Raw genomic sequence first — 22,754 nt, 5'->3', positions numbered from 1 at the left:
AAGACTTAAAATGACTCTGTCTATTAGAGCTAGGCCTAAATGTGGAAAAACAGGGGAAAAAATGACACCTAGAAAACAAAGCATATCTAATTAATGATAATACTGATTTATGCTAGCACCCCTATTGGATTTCTAGTACTGTGTTAGCGCTGCACATGACTACATGAATATTTTTGAACATTTTAGTGCTTATAAAAGAAAATCTTTTTAGTGTGTATTTTGTATTGTTTGTTGCAGTTTGCAGAGACTTTTTCAGTAAAGAGCCCTGACATAGAGCAACTGCTATTTTGCATTTCTAACATCCTACTGAAACTTAGACTCCGCATATATTCACAGTCATTGACATATCTAGAACATCCTGAAGGCTTGGAGCGATTTCACAAAATCAGTTCTACCTTTTGTGAATCAAAACATGATTGCTTGATTCCTCTTTCACCTCCTGTTTATATTGAATGTTAATCTTGTGGGGGCCTTCAGTTCAGCTCTAACCAATGAGAGAGCTTAAGTGGCTGACCCTGAGAGTTCCCATCTGTTAGTCTATTTTTGGTGTGGGTATGCCCTGTTTTATGTATTAGTACATCATATCATAATCAAGAATTGCAGCCACTGTACACCAATTGGAAGAAATTCATATTTATTACATTTACTATAAATTTGTGCAATGCAGGTTTTTAACAGCATTCCCAAATCTAAGGAATCCTTTTATTTGTCTTATCATTTGAAAACACAGGCTGACTTTCTGACTTATACATTGTGTCAGCATTTCACAATAAATGCACCAATATAAATAGTTCAAAAATACATTTTTGTCAAAGTTTTGTTAAATACATTAGGAAATGCTACGTAAAGAACATTTTCTTACAAGAGATTTTAGCAACTTATTTGTTTGTTTTACTTTTTCACTTCATTGTGCATTTGTTTTTTTTCATGAATGTCCAATAGGGATTGCCTGGCCTCCCTGGCCCACCTGGCCCACCTGGACCCCCAGGACCTGCAGGACCTGTCAGCACTGCAGTGTCTGCTGGCTCTGGTGGCTTTGGGCCCCCTGGTCCCCCTGGACAGAACGGAGCGCCTGGAAAACCAGTATGTCTTTCACAAATATAACATTACAGTTATCCTGCAGTGGGATAGTGCTTCCAAGTCCATTCCTTCAAGGCACATAGGCACTCCCATGATTTTGTTCTATTTCAGCTCCCAGTACACCTGAACTGGTGTGGGAGGTTGAATTACATCTCTGCTGTTGGTATTGTGCACATTGCCCCTTTTACGAGATGCAATATCCTCTGTTTAATATGACTGCACATTGTATTCTACAGGGGGTTCCTGGACCACCGGGTGCAGACGGCAAACCAGGCCAGCCTGGCCCCAGAGGAGAGAAGGTAGGAGTAGATTAACACCTTAATCCCCAAGCCCCCTACTAGTTTGTGAAGAGCTGTGGGTTCACATCCATTAGTTTCCTTCGGATAAGAAGAATTTGCATGTTAAAAATAGACTGGGTGATGATAATCCTATATGGGATTTGAAACTGCATGACAGGCCTAATTCTGCTCCTGTGAGGCCACTGAAGTGTCAGTCATATGTGTGATATTAAACACGTTTGTGTCTCGCTCGGCAGGGTGACGCTGGTGAGCTCGGCCTACCTGGAGCAGTGGGAGAAAAGGTTAGTACACGCACACACGCACACATTCTGACGCAAACTCCTGAAACCCTTTTAGATGCCCACACACTCAGACTAGCAGTGCATTCACAATGTATTAGTGATGCGTTAGAGTGCACTGTTCAGTCACCGAAGTCTCAACAAACCCTGTGCTGTGTGGGGTAATGTGCAAAAGTCAGAGTCCACCCTTCATTTATCTAATTTCTAGTCACAATGGCCACTAAGTTCAGGTTATTCATTAGCCACAATACAGTAGCCTCAGCAACTAAATATAATATTATTTTTTTCAGTATTTTGCGCGTCCACAGTTTCTATTTGCACTTTCCATTCTTTTCAGTAGACTTGCTCTCAGTTTTTTAAAGAAGTCTGTCAGGATATTTTTTCCACACCTCCAAAGTTCAGTCAGTTCAATCAGAAGCTGGTTGTATTTTCTGCTTGTCATGGTCCATGTAATCCCAAACACATTCAGTGATGTTGAGGTCTGGACTTTGGGGTGGTCAATCCATTGTTCTGAGAACACCAGCAGCTTGCATGCAAGTTTTCTTTTTTTTTCTTGTCTGTTTCCTTTTTTGTCACTAAAAGCTTCTTAATAGCTACACATCCTTTCAGACTCACAGTGTTGAATTATCTTCTCACAGTGGAAGAATGGACAGAAACATCTATGGATGTTTTCAGATCTGAAGCAGGAGTGGAGCTTGATTTTCTTCTATCCTTCAAAGATTTATGAACTGTTTCTGATAGGGTCAGTTTTGTTGGTCTACCACATCTTGCATGGTTGTTAGAAGTCCCATTTTTTTTCTATACCCTTTCGATCATTTTTTTTAACTCCAGTTTTGACTCTTATGCATGTGGATTATTTTATAACTAATCTTCTCAGAATTAACTTCTGAAAAATGAATAACTTCTACATAATGGCTGTTTTGTCTGGGTATTAAATAAAATGAAGGTGGTCTCTGACTTTTTCATAGTAGTGTAAGGAAATAACACAAATCCCATATCTGGGCTAGAAGGCTAACAGTTTTTTATATGAGGCTGTACGGCTAAACATTGTTAGCCTTCTAGGCTGAAATATGTTCTTTTTTACTCCTAAGTCTCATTACACTCGTGTCTGACCTCACTGGTGTTGTGCTCTTCAGGATTTTCTTCTGTGTTTTCTTTAGTTTTAGGCCTCTACTTTCCGGCCTCTCTTTGAGCTCTTCTCTTTCTTTCTTCATCCTCCGCTGATAAACTCTCAGCATGACAGGTAGCAGGACTCTAGGGGCATTTTTTTACAGCATCTTGGATGTTCATGAGAATGCTTTTGATATTGTCATGCTGTGTTATCAACTGTGACCAAAGATATATGGTTGTGGTTGTGGTTATAATGCTGATCACCTTTATCCTCATTTGCTACGTTGTGGCTTTGTTAATTATTATTTTGTGTGACATTTTATGTGGTATGGCTGGATACCCTATAGTTAAAGCTGCTGTTTGCTCTGACTCCTATTACTTTATTGCACCATTATTTGTGTTTCTTTCTTGTTTTACCCAATTTATCCTGCTTTCTTCATTAAAGGGCAATTCCACCAATTTTTTGAAAGATCTGCATAATTCAGTCAGTTATTCAAAGTGGTTTGACGTGAAATTGAAATGGAACACAGCAACTTTTTTATAGTGTTGGTGATAGAAACGAGGAGTGGTGATGTGATGTGTGTCAACACAAATATGGTCATTTTATTTACTATCCAAAACCAACAGTGAGCCTACATGAGTCTTCTAATGTGGATGATGATAAAACAGTGGTACATCTTAACAACAGAGGGCTCTTTGGGTACTATTTTGCCTTACAACGTCCTCCATGTACCTCTCCACCATTAAAGGCTTTTTTAAAAATACGGCCTAGGCCAAAGCCTTATCACAACACTGTTGTAAAACTCAGACATCAGGCAGCAAATTCATAACCATTGAAATTTTTCTGTGAACTAGTTTTTGAACTCTTCAGAGTCTGGTTCCTATCACCACCACTATGAAACATTCTTGATTTGGTTTCTCTACAGTGTACCATTTCACATCAAACCACTCTGAAAGACATTTTCATCCTAAAAGTTTAATTATGCAGAAATTTTGAAAAATCTGTGAAATTTCTCTTTTAAAATTATTGTATTTTATGTATTGTATGTTATTGTATGAGCCATAAAGCATTGCATTAAATTGACTTCATTCAGATATTTACATTCAAATCTGTACATAAATAAAAGACATTAAAAAATTAATACATTACTTTTTTCGCAAATGTGCCTCAATCTTTGTTGACCCAGTAGGTGCCCAAAGCTGTTCAAAACTTTGGAATTACTTGTTTTTTGTTATCTGCTTTAGGATTTGATTGTCACTTTAAAAAAGTAAAGTGACAGTCTCTGAACTGCACATGTTTAAAATTCATCTGTGACCAAATTGTTCTATAATGTTGAAAACAGTGATTTCAAACTTTTGAATGGCAGTTTGCCTGAAGACCCTTATTCTGTTATTCTTACACATTGTTCCCTCATTTCCTGCATTCCTTCAGGGTGCTCAAGGACCTCCTGGTCCTATTGGAAGAGCAGGAGAGCCTGGGCTCGCTGGACTTCCTGGCCCAATGGGACCTGTTGGGCCACCAGGACCTCCGGGACCTCCAGGGCCGAGCTACCATGCTGGCTTTGTGAGTATCAGATGCATATTGCGGTCCCAAACAGATTTTCAAAGGAGATAATCTAAAGGGTTCCCTACTCCTAATTATCAGAAATTATGATAATCACAATGTTCTAGATATGTTTTTGATGTTGTAGAAATGCTCTAGATATGTATGAATGATCCAAAAATGTGGACTGATCTTCATATAAGTCATTATAATATTAGAACCGTCTTTTTTAACAAACACAGACAACATTCACTAATTTACCTCACAACTAGATCTAATTATATCAAATCCTCTTTAGCTCCCAGTGACGGAAAATGCAGCGGTTTTGTTGAGAGACAAGCAACATAAACATTGTTTTGCTCTGAGTCACTGTGAAGATGATAGCCTGACTTTCCCAAACTTAGAATAGTGATGTCATCTTAACATCATCTTAACACTGAAAGTCAACTTAATGCTGAAATGGTTGGATGTATCTTGGCCTATAGTGACCCAGAACATCTATCTAACACATGACCTTTGTGGTGCTTTTGGGCAGTCAGGTGTTTACTGATCTGAGAATGAGGTTTCATTCTGTGTTTAGGACGACATGGAGGGATCTGGTGTAGGTGTTTTCAGCGGCACACCTGGTGTCAGAGGACCAGCAGGAGTACAGGTGAGTGTTGACATCATGATACGCAAGATATAAGTGATACCTTCAATATCACTGCTGCTGTTAAATTAATGGCTACTGTGTCATTGTAATTCATTTTCAGGGTCCTCCTGGAATTCCAGGTCTGCCGGTAAGACTTGTCTTTTTTTCATGTGCTTATTCAAAATGAAAGGAGATATTCGTGTAATAGCGTATAGTGCAGAAAGTTTGGCTCCCAACACCTTGATGCCACAGCAGTCACATGTATTTGTTCAAATCCGCCACCAGCACGACTGATTTAATATAAAGCTACACTGTGTAAGACATTTTTGTAAAAAATAAGTAGCATTACTGAGTCAGCAGGAAAAAAAAACACGCTATGTAATATGATGTGCGTGCTTTGCATTTCATTTTCAGTCCCGCTCCCACCCCCGCAAGATTTGATCATGCACCTGCCCGCTCCCGCAGAAAACCTGAATCATTTGTCCTTAGGCTATTCATTAATTTGTGGGATTTCTCCTCACGTGTGCCTCGGGCCGCTCCCGCCTGCAGTGGGCTGGTTCCTGCCCGGTCCCGCGTGCAAAACACTAAAAAATATGTCCCGCAACGCAAGATATTGTGGTGGATCGCGTCCGCTAGTCTGAAGCACAAGCAACATCACAAAATGTTCTTCTGCACATTCCATGCAATTACACATTTCGACCAGAGAGGTCTCTATAATTCCCCAAATTCACAATCTTATGTATTGATTGAAGCAAGCCAGGTATTGGATGGTAACTATAAGTAACACTGAGCTTTCTTGAGGAGATGTATGGAAATGTTTAAACAAATACATTAATATACATAAAATCAATGCTATTTTGTTCTAATATTAGAGATTTCCTTAGCAAGCACAAATTGCCTATAAATGATTTTTATATGCAGTTTTCTCAGGTGCCTTTTGCACAGTAGTGTTTTCAGCAATAGTTCTGTGTTTTTTGTGGCCTACAGGGTAAACCTGGTCTACCTGGAATAAAAGGAGAGAAAGGCAGTGAAGGACTTCAGGGAAGAGATGGCCGGCCTGGCCTGGATGGATTTCCAGGACCACAGGTATACAGGAACCCTTCAAAAGATGACTTGCTCTTTCCTGAAGTTCTCTGTCTTTGACATGGACTAGCATGTAACTTATGATTATTTCTATAATTGATCTCTCGACTATTATTTTATGAATTGACTAAATGAACTATTATGACTTCTGCTGTTTCTTGTCTGTTTACTCCTTTTACACTGTCACCATCATTTAAAGTTCTGCCTATGCAACAACAGTTTCTTTATATGGTAAAATTAGGAGCCATATCACCCCCATTGTTTCCTGCAGGGTAGTGCAATCTATTGGAATGACTGAATGTTACAGAACGTCTTAAAAGGCTTCTGTGTTTAAGTAAACAACATATTGACAAGTGGACAGTGTTTTCCATAATCAACTTTATTGATAACTCTTTACAGCCCTGGACTTGTGGCACTCTTTGTTTTCATGTGATGTTGCACTTTTTCTGGTATCTTGGATTACAAAGTTCATTCTGAGTTGTGTTGTATTTGCACAGGCCATTATATGAACAAAGAAAAGTGTATAAAGTGTTACTCTTATCTGACAAAGAAACTAGTAATGGGTGTTTCAGGCTGGACACTCTCCGACTGACCTTGGTGTGATTTGTGTTTTGCCGATAGGGATCCAAGGGTGATCGTGGAGACAAAGGAGAGAGAGTGAGTATTCCCTTGGATGTGAACAAACTTCTCCAGCATTTGAAAACTTGATTTGATTAAGTTGTAAATGTTTTGTTGTGCTCTTGCTATAGGGTGAACCAGGTCGGGATGGTGGCGGTCCTCCAGGCCCACCTGGCCCTCCCGGACCTCCAGGACAAGTTATCTATCTGTCTTCAGAGGGCGTAAGTACATTTCAACACAAATACTGCTACCACTATATATATAGAATAATATTAATAATAAATGAAATAACCCTGCTATATAACATTGACACAACCATGCTGTGAAGTCATACAAAGCAGGGTTCAAGTCAAGTAACAATTATTATTATTATTATTATTATTATTATTATTATTATTAATATTATTATTATTGTTGTTGTTACACGCTGCAGTATGCATAAGTAGAAAGACTTGTTGAATGCTCAATATTAATGGAGTATGGAATGGAATAGCTGAGTAATTTTTTTGTTTGTGGTTTGTTTGTTTTGCAGCATGATACAGTGGTTGGTGGCCAGGTAAGAGTCTTTTAAATGAAACTTTGAAGATGTCCTGACCTGCTGCAATAAGTAGGTTTAGATATATTTACGAAATATTATTACCAAAATAATGCCATTTCTATTGTCTCATAGAGGAGGCACCAGCTGTTTCCAGTTGTAGCGCATAATTGCTGTCACAGTTGGTCTTTCATGTATGTTCAGTGATGGCCATATTATTATTATAGCCAATAATTTCAAAATGCCATCTTAGTTTTTTCCAGTGAGCACCTACTAATTTGATTTCTTACCTTGTTATTATTGCTGATGCCTGCATGGGAAACAAGAGCTCTAACAGGTGTTACCGCTTCCATCTGTGTGTGTGTTTGTGTGTGAGAGAGAGAGAGAAAGAGAGATAAAGAGAGAGAGAGAACTAAGCAAGTCAAGAGAAATGCTGCAGAAAGGAATGATTGCCTTTCCTTAAACAGAATACATTAGTGACCATAGCGCATGCAAATTAAAGAGAGAACAAAAGAGAAATAAAAGGCCGCTGGGCCCGGCCTGACTCTGCCTCTGCCTACAGCGAATGTCAGACATTTTCTTTCATAGTGACATTTTTCTGTGATTGCCACCTGAAAGGATTCTTTTGGGGTTCTTTTGGGGTATTTGTATGCCTTGGTGGAATGCTAACCTTACCTTATCCATCCACTGGGCCACAACTTTTGAACTCGCTTCATGTAAACGATATAGTGTTTGTGGTCCATTAAATTGGATTGTTTGTGTTTTTAGGGTGTACCTGGCCTTCCTGGTCAAGCAGGATTCCCCGTAAGTCCAGTGTACTTGTTTACTTGTTTGCCTCACAATATAAAGACTTAAATGAAATGTTGGATCCATCACAATGTAAATATCTGTGTGTTAAAGGGCCCAATGGGACCGAAGGGTGAGCGAGGAGATTCTGGCCCTCCAGGTTATGGTTTAAAGGTCAGTCATACAGTTTGAATCCTGCATTTTTGAAGGGGCATCCCGTAGATATATATATATATACAGTACTACATTAATGTTTGTGAGTCAGCTTTGTTCTTTATCTTTGTATGAACATGTTTTTGTTTACAGGGTGAGAAAGGAGAACCTGGTATGGTTATTGGACCTGACGGAAGTCCTCTTTATCTCGGTGGTCTGGCAGGTCCAAAGGTAAATGCTTAAATATTAAAATTAACCTTATAACTTGAAACCTAGAACAAGGTTTCTTCCAGGAACATGGCAGGAGTATTGTTGGTGAGGTTCACTATTAGTACACTACTAATACACTACTAATGTGCACTAATTTGTTGTACTATTTCAAGCAGATGTTCTTCAGCCGTCTGAAACATTATGGTTAATACCAAAACACAAATTTTAAATGTAAAAAATCTGTTCAAAATTTTCAAGTAATGAGTGGAATGGATTACACATTTTTTCACTGTTCTTTGAAATCTCTTTTTATTCGTTTTTATTACTTATTTTATGTGATGTTTCAGTATTGACAAAGTTACAGAAATGACTGAAACTAGGTAAAATTCGGAAAAAATATACATAAATATATTTCAATATATGCTCAGCGAATTTCTACATTTTAGTATGCAGCACAAAGATAATTTTAAAAGGAAAACATGTTTCAACACTATTCTGACCCCCTGGTTGAACATATATGTCTGTAGAATGACCAGTCTATAGCTACTATGTTTAAACAGTACAGTATTGCTTTAAACCTTTGGAGGTTTCGAGGTATAAGTCAAGTGTTTGCTGCTCTATTCTAATGTGATCATAGAATAAAGTTAATTTCACACTGAACTATATTTACATTTGATTTACATTAAGAAACAACAGGATTTAGTCTCACCTTTTTCCATTTGTGTCACTGTCAAGAATAGGCTAACATGTGGAAAAATGTAAAGGATGTTAAGACTGTATGAACAGCAATACATCTTTTATCAAATTCAAATCATAATGAAATATTTTCTCTTCTACTTACCAACACGAATGTGGTGTTGATTGAAGGTTAAGAATTCACTCCTTCCACTAGGCTTTCTCCACATGTTTCAATGAGCTACTGGTGAGAAATAATGAAAATGAAATCACACCATGTTTTGTTGTCACCAGGGTAATTATATCTTTTAAGGGTTAAAATGTGTGAATTTTTCTTCATTCTTTTTTTCTGTTTTTTTTTTTTTTTCTCCAGGGTGATAGAGGACCTCCTGGACCAGTAGGACCTACTGTGAGTATGATATGATTTTGGTATCTGGTTTGATAAAATGACAATGCTAACATTGTAATTAACATTCCTCTCTGGCTGTGTTTTTCCACAGGGGCCATATGGTCCTCCCGGCTTGAAGGGGGAGATCGGAATGCCAGGCAGGCCTGTGAGTCCTTCACTTATAAAGCTGAATATTGAAAGATGTCATTACTTTGTGCTTGAATTTTTCACACTTCACGGGTTTTGACTAAGTAACCTTGTGGTGTCACTGCAGGGTCGTCCAGGTGTGAACGGATATAAAGGAGAAAAAGGAGAGCCAGGCTCAGGCGCGGGAGCAGGTTATGGATACCCTGTAAGGACAAAACCCATAGTAAAGGTGGAATGTTCGTATTTGCTTGCTATGTGCCAAGAGAATGGCTTTGCCTAACAATGTTATTTTGCATCTTTTTAAGGGTCCACCAGGCCCTCCAGGGCCCCCTGGTCCCCCGGGCCCCTCCGTGCCTTTGGACAGATTTGGTGTAAGTTCTTATTTTATATCAGATAAGCTGTAATTCAGGCGTGAAAATTGCTTTGCGTGCTGAACAAGCGAAGAGGTACAGAATTGATTATCTTAACAATTTTCAAAGCAGCAGTAGTACAGTTCCAATCTTTTTGCCCTTCATTTTAGAGATATGAAGATAGCGGAAGGACATATCCAGGTAAGCTGTTTTGCATTCCATGCACTAATTTTTATTTTGTTTTTAAAAAAAGCCAGTGGCAAATCTGATGGATTAAAAGATAATGCTACTGTGCTAAAGAATTGTGGTGGTAGAGATGAAGCCAGTGATGATACAACCAATCATTTAATCCGCCACTGATTTCTGGTTATTGTCAATATCAAAGATGTTTATTCGCATTTTGTTGGAGCATCTTAGGGTTTACATGTCTTACTCAGAGTGGCAAGAGCCATCAGGTTGAACCCATGACCACCAGTAACTGATCAACTGTCTACTGACTGATTTTTCTGTAGCTATGAAAGGAGAGAAGGGAGATCGTGGAGCCCCTGGTGTATCAGGACCACCAGGTGAATCCTTAATTTTCTTTTGGACAGTTAATTGCTAATTAAACAGACCACAATTACAATTGAGGCCTTGTTTCCCAAAAGCATCAATATATTTTTATTAATACATTTTTGTAACTTCTATTGTTACTTTACTGCCATGCTTGTGTGAAGCCCGGTCAAGTTTAGTAATAACCAACAATTATCAATGTATATTAATTTTACTAACATAACATTTTTATATCTTTTTTATAGGCAACTTTGACATTTACACTTTGAAGGTCAGTTACTTTTCTCTGTCATATATCTCTATGGAGAAGACTTGGCTGACAATATGCATACTAAATGACAGCGTGTGTTGTGCAATGTGTTTGTAGAACGAGCTGAAGGGTGAGCGTGGAGATGCTGGTCTGAAAGGGGAGAAGGGTGAGCCGGGCTTCTATGATCCACGTTTTGGAAGTGGACAACCAGGACCCCCCGGAAGCCCTGGACTTCCTGTAAGAACTATGGGAAGGGTTTTGAAAAGCAAAATGTATTTTTTAATGATATGGTCTAATTCAAGGGTGCCAAACTGTAAGGTACTGTTTTAATCAGGATGATTAAAGTTTGGGCCCATATCCTGGAAAACCAACCTTTGCTTCTTTTAATAAAATAGTTTGATGAAGAAAACTTTGCTAAAGCTCCAAACATACCATCCACTCTACAATCTAAATATGTAAACTAAGCTGCAAAAGTTTTTACATTATTGTTTTTGTGATGTTATACATCCACCCAGTTTAACCCTGCCCATTCACACTGATGTTATAAGGAGTGCTTGAGTTCGGACTGCTTTTGGAATTAGGTGCATTACATGGCAGCCAATCAGAACAGAAATGAAAGAAAAATGTGGGAGATGAGCCGTTTAACAATGAAAACCTTTAGCTAAATGAGATGAGTTCGAGAAGGATAGACAAGCAGCAGATTTGAGGATTATGTTGATCTGTTTTAGGGTCCCAAAGGGGATTCTATCAGAGGGCCCCCTGGTCCCCAGGGTCCACCAGGGCCTCCTGGTGTTGGTTATGAAGGACGACAAGGAAACCCAGGACCACCTGGACCTCCTGGACCACCTGGTTCACCCTCCTTACCTGGAGCGTACAGACCCTGTGAGTCAAAAGTCTGTTATACAAGCAAATCTAACATGTTAAGACCAATCTATCAAGTATGGTGTTTCCCACACATTTGACATTTGATGTTTTTCATCATTCAGCACTCAGCATTCCTGGCCCTCCTGGTCCCCCTGGTCCACCTGGCCCACCTGGCCAAAACAATGGGGTAAGGAGCACCCTGGATGAGCTCATTTATATATTGTAATGACCTTAGTGAAAAGCATGCCTGAAAAATGTTTGCCATTAACCAGTTCTTAGTCTTCTAGTCTGTTAACATTCTGTCCAATAATATTCTGTAATATTTTGTAGGTAACGATACTGAGGTCATATGACACACTGCTTACAACAGCACCTAGACAACCAGAGGGAACCCTCATCTATATCGTGGATAAAAGTGATCTCTATATCAGAGTGCGGGATGGCGTCAGACAAGTCATGGTACTGTGCATTACACGTCTTTGTGTATCGGAAATGACACTGTCTTGTAAATTCATACATTGACATATAAGCAGAACAGTCTTCCTTTGATACATATTTAAATACGAAATTCTCCTCACTTCCAGCTTGGAGATTATAGCCCCTTTTACAGAGATTTGGTAAGTAGTTTTATATCTGAATAAAGAGTGTGCTAAATTTGTCACCTTTGCCTATTACTTAACAAACCACATTAGCATTAAAAAAAGGAGCTGGCAGTGAATCAAAGGAACAGCAACTGAAGTTACAGCTCTGCCTTGGTGACATTCTCTCCAGAACAATGAAGTGGCGGCAGTGCAACCACCTCCAGTCGTCCAGTACTCCCAAGACCACTCGGCCAATAACGGGGCAGAGCACTTTTCCCATGGTGGATCTGCCACCCAGCCTGTTGAGCATCCAGCGCGCCATCCAGCAGAGAGGCCTGGGAGGGAGCCTCCTCAACAAGGACATGTGGCTCCTGCCCCGCCTGACTCCCGCTACGACCCCCGCTACTCCTCTTACCCAGATCCCAGGTACGCTTCTCAGCCGGACCCTAGGTATCAGCCCCAGCCGGACCCTAGGTATCAGCCCCAGCCGGACTCTAGGTACTCAACCCACACGGATCAGAGGTACATTCCTGTGCAGCCAGAGAGGTACCCCATCACCCCCGCCCGCAGACCCAGCGTACCCGTCGTTCAGCCTCAAGGTCACACGCATACATCAGGACCAGGGGTGAGCTCATAGTACAACAGCTTTCCTTTAGTTGCTTTCTTTTATTTGACCCTTTAATTTCCAGAATAGTGTGAATAGAGGCAGAACGTTCTAGAATGGTGTGAACTGGAAGAACATTCTAGACCAGAGTGAATATGGGGAGAACATTCTGGAACAGTGTGACTGTTGTGAAATCATTTTAGAATGGTGTGAATGGGAGGGAGAACATTCTGGTACAGAAAATTCTAGACCAGAGTAAATATGGGGAGAACATTCTAGAACGGAGTGAAAGGGGTGAGATCATTTTGGAGCAGCGTGAATGGTGGAAGAACATTGAAGAACAGATTAATTGTAGGGAAGACGTTGTAGAACAGTGTGAATTGTTGGAGAACATTCTATAATGATGTGTAATGGGGAAAACATTCTGGTACACATTGTCCATAAACAGCGAGTGTAGGCTCATGCAGCAGTTTTGTACATAACACACAGGCAAAATGCATCTGATTTGTGCCTGAAACTGGTGCAAAAGGTTTCATACAGCAGGCCCAGAATCATTAACCCCTTAACATTCCAGGCTAATTACATGTTTCTAAGGCTTATTATTCATTAACTATAAGGACTTCAATGCAAACTAGTGGAGCTTTTAGCTTGGTATGGGGTAAAAATATTTGAAAATGACTTAATTAAAATCACGGAAAATCTCTGAACTGTTAAGCTGTCAATTTTCAGTCTCCTGTCCTGAAATGAACACTGTTTTCAGTAGAATTGCTTGTTGTAATTCTATTTTGGCTGGGTTTGCCTTTCTATAATCCCATGTGCTTTCTCTGTATGAACAGCTGCACCTGATCGCCCTGAACAGCCCGCAGGTGGGGAACATGCGGGGCATCCGTGGAGCCGACTTCCTGTGTTTCCAGCAGGCACGGGCTGCAGGGTTGAAGGGCACGTTCAGGGCCTTCCTGTCCTCCAAGTTGCAGGATCTCTACAGCATCGTCCGCAAGTCTGACAGACACACGCTGCCCATCGTCAACCTCAAAGTATGTCTGTTCTTATCACTGAGAAACATCATTTATTTTTCATCTGCATTCAGGTTTAAAACCTGCTACAAAATATTTCACCCTGTATTGTCAATGATATCTTTATAATATCTTTAGAATTAACATTCAGGAATTACATTAATTATTCAGTAACTTCTATGAATGTAATGTGTAAGTTATGTAGCTATGAGAATGAGGGGCTTAAATGTGGGTCTTTGTAGTTTAGGGGGTTAAATTTGTTCAGTTTAAAAACTATGAAGCAGATTTTTTAAATTATTTTCCAGTGTAACGGCTCATGGCTGAGTTGATGTTCTCCTCTGCAGGACCAAGTGTTGTTCAGCAGCTGGGAGTCCCTGTTTGGTGATTCTGAGGGCAGGATGAAGAGCAATGCTCCCATCTACTCATTCGATGGCAGAGATATCCTTAGAGACAGCGCATGGTGAGACATTCCAACATGCAACAACATGCTACATAAACAGATGAGCTACAGTCAGTAATTATATACCTACAAAATGCATCTATAGGGTGGTTGCACCTGATAAAATGAGTGAAGTGTGCACTCCTAAAAATAAAGGTATCAGAAAGGGTTCTGTGGAGTGATGCCATAGAAGAATCACTTTTGGGTTCTTAATCAACTTGTCAGTGAATGGTTCTTTAAAGAATTGTGTTTGTAAATGAGATGTGCAGAGTGATAAACCCTTTTAAAGTTTAAAGAACCTTCTGCCACTGCTGACCTGCCACTAGCAAGTTTAAGGGGGAATTGCATGAATTATTTCAAAATTTCACTATAATTCAAACATTGAGATGTAAATAAAATCTTTCAGAGTTATTTTATGTGAAATGGTCCATTGTGGACAGACTTGCTAACACAGATTTCTTTATAGTGGTGGTGATAGGTACCAGGGGTCCCAGTGTCTTCAGCATAAATATAACTGTCTCAGGCATCTGGCAGTGTATTCATAACCATTTAGTATGATATTGCTTTTTGTAGTAGCATTAAATACACTGTGAACAATTCTGACTCAGTAAGTTTCTCTGGAATGGTGCATTTTACATCAAACCACTCTGGATTATGCAGAAAACGTTAAAAAATCAGTTGAATCCCCCTTTAAGTTCAAAGTATTTTTTCCCTTTTATTTGAAAGTTCCCAAACTGAAGCATAAGCATTTCTGTGCTGCACTGTACCAGGGTCACCTTCAAGCAGGACACCATGCATTGTTCCTCTTCCTCTCTATTGTTTCTCAACTGTATGTGTGAAATGCAGAAATTTTATGTGGGCTTTTTTTCTGCATTCTAGGCCAGAGAAAATGATCTGGCATGGCTCTAATGGTAAGGGTCACCGCCAGACGGATAACTACTGTGAGACATGGCGGACGTCGGACCACGCGGTGCTGGGTCTCGCCTCATCTCTGCAGGCCGGACAGCTTCTCCAGCAGACGCCCAGCAGCTGCTCTGGATCTTACATAGTGCTGTGCATCGAGAACAGCTACATCACACCCTCCAAGAAGTAAAGAGCCTGACTGTCCCATAGAGCTAGGCAACACTATCTTAACTGTCCAAGTAGGACATTTTTTATCCACAAGTGCCCTGCTTCTAAATATGAAAAAAAGAAAAGAATTATAAAAAAGAAAGACAGGAGCTGGGTCTGCATGGCAGAGAGGCTGCCCGTTGTCCTCTGGTTCCCTCTGTAATGCCAAAGAGACAGTAGCGTTGGCTATGTTTCTGGGCATTGGCACATATTTTCCAGTTGAACCAGAGAAGAGAGGCCAACCGAGAAAGGCAGGGTTTTTAACTGTATCCATATAAAAAATTGTATATGAAATGTTGGTTGTTTATGTTGTTTTGTTTTATGTTTTCTGTTTATTAATGTTTCTTTATAAAATGTCTTAATTGGTATATTTAACCAGTTTTAGCTACATATTTTTGTGTAACTGTTTTGTTTATTGCTTCAGTTTTCATCCAAGGATAGGTGGATATTGAGGGGTAGAGAATTTACAGAGAGAGTAAATATTTATTTTGCAGTAAAGATAACTACATTATGAATTTGAAACAGAAAATATAGAACACCTTTTCCATGCCTTTTTCAGGCTATTTTTTACAGCTTATGGCTTATATGTAAACACGTAAAAGTGTGACACTAAAATAGATCAACTACAACCACAGCAAAAGAATACACTGCAAAAAGTGATATCTTAGCCAGTGGAATTTTCTTAAATCTAGTCAAAAAATCTAGAAATTCTCATTTTGAGATTGTTGTAAGCTTATTGTAAGATTATGTAACATATTTCCATGCATGTATTACTTGTTGTGATTTTAGTAAGTCAAATTATCTATTTTAAACTAACTAACTATATTTGCAGATAATTTTGCTTAAAACATATTTCTTAAAACAATCAAAACTATCTGCTTACATAGTAAGTTCATTTGACTAAAATCACTAAAACAAGTAATAAAGTCTAGAGATAAGTAATCTTATAATAAGCTTACATCAGTCTCCAAATTAGAAATATTAGATATACCTACTAGATTTAAGACAATTTCACCTGCAAAGATACTGTTTTTTTCTGTTGTGTAAATCCATGAATTATTTTATATATTTAGCCCCTAAAGAACTTTTGTACAAACAAAAACATTGAGATGATTCTTTAATATTTCTCAGCTGTATGTATGGGATCAAATGTATATGAAACGTGTTTGTCAGTGGAAAATTCCTATGGACGTTCTTCTCCATGTCGTTATCTTCTTGTTCATTCCAGACAAGTTTTCTATAGGATATAAAAGAGGATGAATAATATGTAAAAAGCAAAAGTTTTCTAGTTTAAATCAGAGAACAGTTTGTTAAAAGTTCTTTTTTTGTTTTCTGTTAATGGAAAAATAGCTACAAGTTCCAAAAACCCAGTCATTCACTGCTGGGTACAAAAGACGTTTAAGCTCAGTTGGGTGCTGTTTTGTATGAGAGTAAGCTCAGAGATGTAGTTTATCAAGACACTTAATCTTAGACCTGTGTGAGAGTTCAGATGCTGACCCTGCTGTAGAGGAGATGATTCAGTACAACCCTGTGGAACTCAAGTCCTTTTTGTAATCCACCATTTTTACAAGGCACTGAATAAATGATTTTTCTCCATTCACAAAAAATAACTGTGGTGCTGCTACTTTTTGTGTAATAAGGCATGTTATCTGTACAGTTTGATAGGAAAACCTTTGTGCGGGCCTTTTGCATTCACGTGTAAGGATATCTTTCTTAAAAAACACTTTTTAACTCCCTAAAGAACAATGGGCCTCATTCACCAACCATTCTTAAGAAGAAATTTCTGCTCCACTTCTGTAGTTTTTACAAAGATTCTGACATTCACCAGTGTTTTCTTATTTGGGATTTGTTCTTAGGTAAGAACAGAATCTACTCACACTCAAGAGCACAACGGTGTGAACAATTCTGTGGTTTAAAAACACATCATGAATCCGACATAGATTTTTTTAGGACCTTTCTCAAAAACAAATGTAAGGAAAAACTTTGATTGGTGATTGCTGAATGATGCCCAATGTTTGAAAAAAAGGTGTAGAAGAACCATTTAAACTAACCCTAATATAGGTCTATACCAATTTTAGGGTACTTCTCTAGAACCTTTACATTATATAAAGGTTCTTTAAACTTTAGTTTCTTCACACTCACCCACCTCCATAAAGCTACACTGTGTAAGCGTTGGGGATTTGGTGGAAATATGTCATTGCATGCAATGTGCGGAAGAACATTTTGTACTGTTAGTTTTGCTTCAGACCCTTCCGCAAACAGATGAATCTGATGATCGTGAGAGTGTTGAAAAAGTATTCAAAGAGAAATGATGCTCTGTGAATGATGTGTCATAAGAGAATTTTCCACCGTTGTTACCATATGTTCATCAGTATAATGTTGATTTTGCATCTGTGACCTAAACATTGAGCCAGAACTTCTTTTTGAGCCTTGTTATGGAAAGATGTATGACTGAAAAACTCCTGAGAGATTTGATGGGACACCTCTGACTTTTACATTGTTATTTCAGGCTTTACAGGGCAACTTGAAGCAGCGCAAGTGTTTTTTGATTCTGGCTCAGCAATCGACTTCTTTTTACATTTTTTAACAAAAAACATCTTGCATAGTGCAGCTTTAACTAAATATTCTCTAATGACCCATCAATTGGAAGGTTTTTATGGAACCAAAAGTGGTTCTTCTGTGGCATCTTGCAAATAACCTTTAGTGTTGTTTCCTAAATATAAGAGCCACATTCAATAACTATATCGCAGCTGTCAGAACAAAACCTCGTATCTCCATGTTTGTGTTTTTTCAATTTTTGTCATAATTGTAAAATGCTTGTTGCCCTTTACGTTGTGTCTAAATTTCATGATGAATAGACCAAAAGAAATAGCCCTGTTTTTTCCTTCTCCTATAAAATTCTCATTTTGGAGATATGAGGTTTTGTTCCGACAGCAGCGATATGCTACAGAACAGATTTGCTGCAAATACACACTATATTACTGTTCTCTATCTGCAACAATCTATCACACATCATGCATGAATATGGCACATATATTTCTGGGAATGTTTGCTGCCATCATGTGGATTGATGGCAATAGATCACTTGCACTAAAAGACAATTTAGTTGATGATGTTTTATACATTGCTTCCAATTTCTAATTGAGTGGTGGAGGACGGTAAAACAGAGGACAAGACACTGTGTGACACAGTTTTACACCCTAACCAATGACAGCCAGTCCATACCTTTGGTTATAGCACAGCAAACCCTAAATCAGCACTTAGATGTAACTCCTCAAAATCCCATCCATCCTCCGGACACTCACCAGACTGAATAACGGCCTAAATGCTGTTTAAGCGTTGCAGAGCTGCAGGCTTATGCTCCAGCCCTAAGGCAGAAGGCCTGAAGCTGTTATTCATGCATGTCCCGAAATCGCACACTGGGCCCCTCTGATGAGACAGCACTCCCCTCCACTGTGCCTTTTGCACTAGCTCAGTGTCCGCCTCGAGGGGTTTATAGTCCCTTCAATAGGATTTAGCTCTGTGGCCTTGAGAGGGCCTCTGAGGCACAAATCAGTGGCCACACTGACAGAGAAAAAGCTGCTCGCCCTGTGGAAAGGACCCTCTTCAGGCTCCAGTGTGTAAAAGAAAAGACTTGTTTGGCGAAGACACAAATTGCATGATACCTACTTACTCCATATTAATGCATGCATTGTATGCAAAATTTGGCGCCCCTGGTCAGACTACATGTTTTGTTGATGTTCTAAGCGAAAATAAGTTAACATATCCTCTACAGAGAACACACTTCTGCACATTTTAATGCACAATTACTGTTTATTTGCTGAATTTAACATATTAGTAAAAGAAAAAATTAGGCCTGTGCAAAGTTATGGCACCTTTTATATGTTGTGTTTTTCTAATATGTTAAACTAAAAAAAAACAAAAAAAAAAAACAAGAAATTGTGCTCTAAAATTTGCAGAAAATGCCATATGTAAGTTTGTTCTATGTAGAGCATCTGTTAACATGTACTTTGACGGGGGGTGTTATATGTTTTATATAAGTATTTCATTAATTTTAAAGATTTATTCAACATTTTCTCCAGTTTCCAGCATTTTTTACAACAAGAAACGTGTGAAAAGTAAGAAATGACTTAACACTTAGCTTCCACAGGCCACAGAACACCATTCAGTGTCAGTTTCGAATTGGAACTGCACAACCTCAAGGAAGTAGTCCCAGGCAAGTTATAAGATTATATGCATTATATTCTACATCAGGCCTTACCATATGATGGAAATAGCAGCACAACTGTTGGAGAATAGCCACATTAACAGTATCTTGGAATTTTGGAATAAGAGCAATTTTTACTGTCCTGTATCTTGTGGAAGCCAATATGACATAAGTTTTTCACTCTATCTAGTAGGAAAAACATTTATATTTTTTTTAAATGAAAAATGTCCCTTTTAATTTTGTAGCATCTTTCATAGAGAACAACAACTACCTTTAATTTAAGAGTTGAAGTCAAACCATGCTTTTAAAATGCTCTCTTACATTCTTTGGCACATTTTAAATGTAACCATGTTCACTCTCTCCAACAAAGCCTAGTCTTATTATTGATTGTAGTGAGATTAACATTTGACATCACTGTGGCTCAGGTAAAAACAAATTATGTAGTATGCACTTTCCAGTCCAGGCTGAGGTCTCTGGCTTGTAAATCAGCACCCAAAATATAATTTGCTGAGTGATAGAGTATCCTCATAAGTCTCCGAGTCTGAGAACAAGAGGGCAATCTGCAGCTGGCTGCCATCTCCACGCTGCTACGGCAAGGCTATACTTAGTATCTGGTGAGTAATAAGTAAGCACATCCAAATGGTCTACAGACAGTAATGATACAATAGCAGGACAAGATGAGGACTTTAATTACATTGGTGGTGGAGTGGAAGCCATGTCTGGTAGACGTGCTGTGTTTATGCTGTCCCTTTGAGTCACTGAAATGGAGATGTTTCTGTGTAGCTACTATGGAGGTGCTGAATTTATGTGGAAGTGCAGGAGGCTTGCTGCCTGGATGACTGCCTTTTTCTGCAGTCTCAAACAGCTGTCAAACAAGACATATGAGAATATTTATTTATTTTTTTATTTACTATTTCCCTTCTGAAAACAGTTCTACAGCTATTCTACAGGAATTCCTACAGCATTAATATAAGAATCTTTGGAAGAAAATTGGACAGCTAGTATACTTCATGATAGACTGTCCTAAGACAGTACTACAAATAATTTGAATATATATATATATATATATATATATATATATATATATATATATATTCTAATTATTTATACAGCATTGTAGTTCAGCTCCTTTGTCTGAGTGTATTTATTTATTTTAATATTTAGGCTATAATGTATAGACTTAAAAACTTATGTGATTGGCTAGCATTGAAAATGATTGACAGGTGCCCCGCCCTCTATCATCAGTCTGCAGCACCGTCGTAATGTTGATCCCCGCCCCCTCCAGCCAAGCTTGTAGCAGTTTGTCAGCCAGGTAAGCTAAACAGGACTATTACTCACAAAATTACTGAAAAAGGAACTGATTAATTATTACACGGCAAACTTGGAAAACTTACAGGATATAAAATCCTCCGAAGAACATTTCGCTTTGCTGAAGTTGAGCCCAGTCTTAACGTTAAGCCTGAGACGAAGCTCAAGTCAGCGTTATTTACCAGCTTCTTGGCCGAATTTTCCCGGTCCACCTTAAATGGTGCAGCACGTTCTAATTTGTTGAACAGCAAAGGACCAACCGCAATGTTTTTGATGACAAAATTATAATACACAGTTATCATGTAAAGTGGTTTTTCTCCCTACTAGGCATGACATTTAAACCTGACAGCACCTCAGACTGAATACATTTTTAATGAGATCCCTTCCTGTAATCTTCCAGTATGGCAGCAGTCACCCGTGTGCACTCTAACCTCAGCTAGCAACGAGTTTCTATACGCTGAAGAAAACGTGGTTTAGGACAAGCCAGTGGTTACAAAGCGGCCTGTGAGAAACTGTATAGACTTTTAAATATATAATTCTTAATACGTTTTTTAACCTTAACCTGCCCCCTTTGGTTTCTCAGGCATCAGTAACAGTGCTTCACTTTTTCTACCACAGGTATTTTAACTGTCCTTAAAGGGGAATCCCACCGTTTTTAGAAAAATTCTGAAGAATTAAATGGGTAGTATGTAAACAAAGACATACAAAGAGTGAATTCATCTGGAGTGCTCCATTCCAGAGAAACTAAGGGTGATGGGAGTCAGATGTCTGAAGGATTTAATGCCTATAAAACCTCCCTCGCAGAGAAATATTACAGACACCCTGCCTGATGCTTAAGACATTGTTTTCCGATGGTTTTGAGATAAGATTTGTACTTAAAACATATGTTTTTGCTTTTTAATCCATTTATGGCAGATATTTATGCAGGGTGTTGTAAGGCAAAATTTTTACTTTTTTTTTCAGATTTAACACTTTTTTACTGTTATTAACATTACATACAAAAAACTAAGAAGACAGGTTAACTGGCTGTTTTGGATAGTAAATACAGTGGCTACATGTGTACATAGCATCCCCTAGTTCATATCACTGTCACCGTAAAGAAATCTGAGTCGCTTTCTCTGCAATGTACGATTTCACATAAAACAATATTTTGAATAGTTTAGTTTTGTTTACGTCTCGCCGACTGAATTATGCAGAAATTTTGAACATTTGGTGGAATCCCCCTTTAAGTGCTTCCGCCATCCTCAAAGCTCCTTAACCCTGGCCCAATAGACGCACAAACACTTACTCCCCTCACCCAAGCTTAGCCTTGAGTTCAGTGGTACCTACCTAGCACTCTCACCGCTTTCCATGCACCAATATCTCTGCAGCTGGAAACATATCCAATGTGACATCTCCTCCCATCTCTCATGCATTTTTTATGGGGTCTTCTCCTCCCCAGCACAGAGAGAGAGAGAGAGAGAGAGAGAGCCATGCACGCTCCGTTACAGTAAAGCAAACACAAATCCATTCAAAACGCCCGTCCCACCTTCACCTGTGTGACGTCCTGTTCTTCTCACACCTTTCCAGGTAAACACTGACTGGTCGAGAGCTCCGTTGGCTGGTCGTGGAAGGTTGTGTAGGTACAGGAAGAAGTCAGTGGGATGGATAGAGGGATGACGGTGGCGGTGGAAGGCAAGCTGCACACCCAACCCGCAACCCTGCTGAGTCATGATCGGGTGTTTCGTGCGCCGATGCCGTGTGTTATTGGCCCGTGTTATAATGCACTCCGGTATTGATAGCCCTGCATTGATTTTGCTGCTTTGTAAAATTCACTGAGCAGGCTTTACCCGGAGAGGCACATCCTCTTCTGAGAAGCGCAGAGTGGCTCAGGAGGCTCTCAGTCTGGAATAATGCTGCGGGTCCCTGGGGGCGTTCGCCGTCAGCTGCAGGAAAGGCTG

General features: G+C 39.1%; 1 protein-coding gene across 5 annotated transcripts in view; it reads left to right on the top strand.

The window, feature by feature from the left end:
* The window catches only part of col18a1a (collagen type XVIII alpha 1 chain a), a 107,256-nt gene extending 90,352 nt beyond the window's left edge, over positions 1-16,904 (top strand). For all 5 annotated transcript variants that reach the window (XM_036569829.1, XM_036569820.1, XM_036569811.1 and 2 more), the window contains 29 exons: positions 943-1,083; positions 1,317-1,379; positions 1,616-1,660; positions 4,200-4,331; positions 4,891-4,962; positions 5,063-5,089; positions 5,929-6,027; positions 6,646-6,681; positions 6,774-6,863; positions 7,175-7,198; positions 7,946-7,981; positions 8,078-8,137; positions 8,270-8,347; positions 9,375-9,410; positions 9,502-9,555; positions 9,664-9,741; positions 9,842-9,907; positions 10,057-10,087; positions 10,399-10,452; positions 10,684-10,709; positions 10,806-10,925; positions 11,417-11,570; positions 11,675-11,739; positions 11,883-12,011; positions 12,137-12,169; positions 12,324-12,758; positions 13,574-13,771; positions 14,095-14,210; positions 15,069-16,904. In XM_036569829.1, the coding sequence (XP_036425722.1) occupies positions 943-1,083; positions 1,317-1,379; positions 1,616-1,660; positions 4,200-4,331; positions 4,891-4,962; positions 5,063-5,089; positions 5,929-6,027; positions 6,646-6,681; positions 6,774-6,863; positions 7,175-7,198; positions 7,946-7,981; positions 8,078-8,137; positions 8,270-8,347; positions 9,375-9,410; positions 9,502-9,555; positions 9,664-9,741; positions 9,842-9,907; positions 10,057-10,087; positions 10,399-10,452; positions 10,684-10,709; positions 10,806-10,925; positions 11,417-11,570; positions 11,675-11,739; positions 11,883-12,011; positions 12,137-12,169; positions 12,324-12,758; positions 13,574-13,771; positions 14,095-14,210; positions 15,069-15,282 (2,712 nt within the window). In that variant the 3' untranslated portion in view covers positions 15,283-16,904. The remainder of the gene's footprint in view (positions 1-942; positions 1,084-1,316; positions 1,380-1,615; positions 1,661-4,199; positions 4,332-4,890; positions 4,963-5,062; positions 5,090-5,928; positions 6,028-6,645; positions 6,682-6,773; positions 6,864-7,174; positions 7,199-7,945; positions 7,982-8,077; positions 8,138-8,269; positions 8,348-9,374; positions 9,411-9,501; positions 9,556-9,663; positions 9,742-9,841; positions 9,908-10,056; positions 10,088-10,398; positions 10,453-10,683; positions 10,710-10,805; positions 10,926-11,416; positions 11,571-11,674; positions 11,740-11,882; positions 12,012-12,136; positions 12,170-12,323; positions 12,759-13,573; positions 13,772-14,094; positions 14,211-15,068) is intronic.
* Positions 16,905-22,754: the final 5,850 nt, after the last annotated feature.

The sequence above is a fragment of the Colossoma macropomum genome, unplaced genomic scaffold (assembly GCF_904425465.1).
Source record: "Colossoma macropomum unplaced genomic scaffold, Colossoma_macropomum, whole genome shotgun sequence".
In the NCBI taxonomy this organism is placed as follows: Eukaryota; Metazoa; Chordata; class Actinopteri; order Characiformes; family Serrasalmidae; genus Colossoma; species Colossoma macropomum.
The sequence above is the reverse complement of the archived record's forward strand: the minus strand, read 5'-3'. Positions and strand labels throughout refer to the sequence as shown.